Source organism: Geospiza fortis, unplaced genomic scaffold (assembly GCF_000277835.1).
Source record: "Geospiza fortis unplaced genomic scaffold, GeoFor_1.0 scaffold150, whole genome shotgun sequence".
Classification (NCBI taxonomy): Eukaryota; Metazoa; Chordata; class Aves; order Passeriformes; family Thraupidae; genus Geospiza; species Geospiza fortis.
Window position 1 is genome coordinate 157,730 of NW_005054639.1, and position 4,781 is coordinate 162,510.

Sequence of the window (4,781 nt, forward strand, 5' to 3'; positions counted from 1 at the left end):
CCATCCATCCATCCATCCATCCATCCATCCATCCATCCATCCCTCCATCCATCCATCCATCCATCCATCCATCCATCCATCCCCACATTCACACATCTCCATCCACATCCATCCATGGATCCACCCATATATCTCCATCCACACATTCACACACCTCCATCCATCCATCCATCCATCCCCACCCACCCCATTAACCCACCCCCTGCCCACGCCGGTGTCCCCTGGCGTACCCGGAAGCGGGGGTGGGATCTCCTGGCCATGGCCACCCTGGCGTACTGGCTGATGGGCCTCTTGTAGCCCACGGCCGAGGTCGGGCGCCGCTTCATCTGGGAGCTGCTCCTGGAGCACACGGAGGGGGATGTAACCAACAGCGCCCAGGGAGCTGCACCAGCCACCAGGGGCTGGGCTTGGAGGGGATTCACACCAGGGGCTGGGCTTGGAGGGGATGCACACCCCCGGGCACCTACAGGAGTCACCCAGCTCTGGGGCCACTCCTGTGCATTGGCAGGGACAGGAACACAGGGACATACCCTGGGGACAGGGATGTACCCTGGGGACAGGGACAGGGACTGTATCCTGGGGACAGGGACACAGGGACATACCCTGGGGACAGGGATGGGGACACAGGGACTGTACCCCAGGGACAGGGATAAGGACAGGGACTGTACCCTGGGGACAGGGACAGGGACACAGGGACAAGGACAAGGACAGGGACACAGGGACACAGGGACAAGGACAGGGACACAGGGACGCACCCTCCGGCAGGAACCAGCGGCTGGAATTTCCACTGCTCCTCATCACCATCGAAGTACAGGCGGTTCATGATCTTGTTCTTCTCCTCGGGAGGGATGAAATTCTCGATGATCAAATACCTGAGGGATGGAGCAGGAGCAGGAGAGGAAGGGGTTAACGTGACAGGAGACAGAAAACAGGCACAGAGGGAGGGGAAAGGCAGGAAGAGAAGGAGACAGGGCAGGGAGAAGAAACATCCGGAGGATGAAAACGTGATGGAGGGGAGAGGTTGAAGGAACAGATGCAGCCATGGAAAAGGGAGAGGCAGGAGAGGACGGGCATCAGAGAGGAGCCCGGGAGCTCTGGGGCTCCAGGCAGCACCAGGACCTTTCCCTCCTCTCCTGCCACGTCTGCTCTCACTGCCCAGCCTGAAAATCAAGGGAAGCTCAGCAATGCCAAGTGGACCCCAGGGGGAATCTTTTCTCCTGTGTTTTTTGGGCAAGTGGAGCAGCTGTCAAAAACTGTTTTAAGGCAAGGAGCTGCATCAGTGAGCTGTGGCTTCCAGTCAGAACCACCTCGAGGAGAGAAGGGGCAAAGCTGGAGAGGGAATTCTGTTTGTAGTGAAACTGTTGCACCCTGCAAACGCTGCAGTGCTTGTAAATAGCTGGGGGGTTACAGGCGCTGAGAGAGAGGAGTGTTTGAAGTGAGAACAAACCCCCGGGGGCGGCGGAGCTGCAGCTGCAGCTGCGGGAGGCTCCCGGAGGGAAAACTCTGCCAGGAGGGAGCCAGGAGCTCCAGGGAGGGAAAACTCTGCCAGGAGGGAGCCAGGAGCTCCAGGGAGCTGGGGCCACCCCGAGTCCCCAGAGCTGCTGTCCCTCTGAGGGAGCCAGAGCAGTCACCAGGTGCCCTCGGGGGTCACCCCCCAGGTTCAGCCACAGCCAGGGTTTGTGCTGGAACATTTTCTGGTTTTTCCCCTTTCTCGGCAACTCTTGGTCGCCCCCTGTGCTGCTGCCCCCAGTGCCACACCCTGTGCCACCCCTGACACCTGGGCAGGGCTCGGCTGTCCCTGTCTCTGAGTGGGGTCAATCCCTCCAGTTCTGCACCCACTCTGAGCCTCTGAGCCCCCCAAACTCTGCTCTGAGACCCCCAACCCTGCTCTGAGCCCCTCAGCCCTGCTCTGAGCCCCTCAGCCCTGCTCTGCACACCCATTTCTTCATGGTCACCCAGGCCAGGGGACCCCCAAGCCCCTCACCAACACCCCAACACCTACTTGAGCTTCAGCTCCCGTGTCTGCTCGTTCTGGGCCTCCTCCAGGTCCTGGCGCACGCGGATGTACTCGTCGTGCTGGTCCTGGATCTCAGCCTTCACAGCCTGCAGCTTGGCATAGAGCTGGGAGGGGACAGCAGCACCTCAGCCCTGTCCCCAAGGAGGGACCTCCTCGTCCCTGTCCCCACCTGCCACGCTCTCACCTTCTTGAGCTTCTTGGTTTTGATCTCCACCTCCTGCTGCAGGGACGTGTAGGTCTCGCGCAGCTCCATGGTCTCCTCGTCCCTCAGCAGCATCTCCTGCTGCATCTCCCGTTCCCGGCGTTTCTGCGGGGCAGGGACACGGCTGGGACCGGGATGGGGACGGGGAGGACACCCCAGGGCACCCCCAGGACACCCCAGGACACCCCCAGGACACCCCAGGGCACCCCCAGGACAGCCCAGGACACCCCCACCCTGGTACCTGCTCGGCGATCTCCTGCCGCCTCAGCTCCAGCATCTTCTGCTGCTCATTGGTGTGGTCCACGATGGTCCTGCCCCCGATCAGCAGCTTGCTCTCCATGGCCTGCAGGGGACAGGGGGACAGGGCAGGGGGTCAGGGCTGGCATCCCCACCCCTGCCCGTGGGCTTTGCCACATGCTACCCTCACTGGGTGGTGACCCCCATCCCTGATCTCTGATGGTCACCCCCATCCCTGATCCCTGTCCCCAGCCCTGATCCCTGTCCGCAGGTCTGATCCCTGTGGTCACCCCCTATCCCTGATCCCTCTCCCCAGCTCTGATCCCTGTGGTCACCCCCTATCCCTGATCCCTCTCCCCAGCTCTGATCCCTGTGGTCACCCCCTATCCCTGATCCCTGTCCGCAGGTCTGATCCCTGTGGTCACCCCCTATCCCTGATCCCTCTCCCCAGCTCTGATCCCTATCCCCTGATCCCTGATCCCTGTCCTCACCCCTGATCCCTGTACCCTGATCTCTGTCCCCAGCCCTGATCCCTGATGATCCCCTCCATCCCCGATCCCTGTCCCCACCTCTGATCCCTGCTCCATCCCTGATGCGTGGTGGTCACCCCCATCCCTGTCCCCTGTCCCCAGCCCTGCTCCCAGGGATGTGGGAGCATTCAGTGTCCCTCTGCTCGGATCCCTGCTGATGGGGAAGAGGCTGTGCACGATTAGATTGGACATTGGAAAGGGCTGCCCTGCCCTGGCACAGCTGGGACTCCAGGGATGGTCAGGGATGGGCAGGGATGGGCTGGGATGGGCAGGGATGGGCAGGGATGGGCTGGGATGGGCTGGGACAGCAGGGATGGGCAGGGACAGCGGGAGCAGGGCGCGGTTGCTCCTGGCAGAGCTCTGATGTTGTCCTCCCTGCAGCCAACCACAGCGCCAAGCAGTGCCGCACGCCATGCGCTCTGCGCGCCGCCTGCGCCGAGTGCACCAGCGGCAGCTCCGAGTGCATGTGGTGCAGCAACATGCAGCAGTGCGTGGACTCCAACGCGTACGTGGCCTCCTTCCCCTACGGGCAGTGCATGGAGTGGTACACCATGAGCAGCTGTCCCCGTGAGTCACGGTGCTGGGCTGGGGTGGGGGACAGGCCCTGGAGGGCCTGTGGGGTGTGCTGGACATCCCCGGGATGGAGGGAACAAGGCCAGGCTGGATGGGGCTTGGAGCACCCTGCTCCAGTGGGAGGCTCCTGTCCATGACAGGCCATGGAGAGCCCTGTGGGGACTGGGATGGGCAGGGATGGGCTGGGATGGGCAGGGATGGGCAGGGATGGACTGGGATGGGCAGGGATGGACAGCAGCTGCAGGCTGGACCCCACCCCACCGGACCAGCACACAGAAATGCACAAACACACACATAAACATACACAAATACACACAAATAGACACAGAAATGGTGCTGCATGCACAGAAATGCACAAACACACACACAAACACACAGAAATGGGGCTGTCCACAGAGAAATGCACACACACACATAAAAATACACACAAATACACACACACACAGGGACTGTGCACACAGAAATGCACAAACACACAAACAAACGCACACAAATACACACACACACAGGGGCTGTGCACACGGAAATGGGGCTGTGCACACAGAAATGCACAAACACATACATAAATACACACAAACACACAAATAAACACACACAAATACACACACACAAGCAGGGGCTGTGCACACAGAAATGCACAAACACACAAATAAACACACACAAATATACACACAGAGGCTCTGCCCACAGAAAGGAAAACTATACACACACACAGGGAACACATCCTGTGCCAGGCTGAACACGTTCACACACACATGGGTACGTGTGGGAGCACCAGGAGTCTGTGCACACCATGTGTGAGTGTGTGTGTGTGTATGTGCACACGGTGTATGTGTGTGCACTCTGTGTATGTGCATGTGCACACTGCACGTGTATGTGTACACTGTATGTGCATGCTCTGTGTATGTCTGTTCCCAGTGTGTGTGTATGTGCACACTGTGTGTGTCTGTGCACACTGTATTTGCACACTGAGTGTGTATTTGTGTGTGCACACTGTGTCTGTGCACACTGTGTGTATGTGCACACTGTGTGCATTTGCACACTGAGTATTTGTGTGTGCACACTGTGTCTGTGCACACTGTGTATGTGCACACTGTGTGCATTTGCACACTGAGTATTTGTGTGTGCACACTGTGTCTGTGCACACTGTGTGTATGTGTACACTGTATTTGCTTGCACACTGAGTATTTGTGTGTGCACACTGTGTCTGTGCACACTGTGT

The 4,781-nt window shown here is 59.3% G+C and overlaps 1 protein-coding gene across 2 annotated transcripts in view; it reads right to left on the bottom strand.

Moving 5' to 3' along the window:
• The window catches only part of KIF3C (kinesin family member 3C), a 13,830-nt gene that overhangs the window by 2,693 nt on the left and 6,356 nt on the right, over nt 1-4,781 (bottom strand). For both annotated transcript variants that reach the window (XM_031064826.1, XM_005430474.2), the window contains 5 exons: nt 2,461-2,562; nt 2,202-2,324; nt 2,003-2,121; nt 756-872; nt 231-339 (listed from right to left, as the gene is read on the bottom strand). In XM_031064826.1, the coding sequence (XP_030920686.1) occupies nt 231-339; nt 756-872; nt 2,003-2,121; nt 2,202-2,324; nt 2,461-2,562 (570 nt within the window). The remainder of the gene's footprint in view (nt 1-230; nt 340-755; nt 873-2,002; nt 2,122-2,201; nt 2,325-2,460; nt 2,563-4,781) is intronic.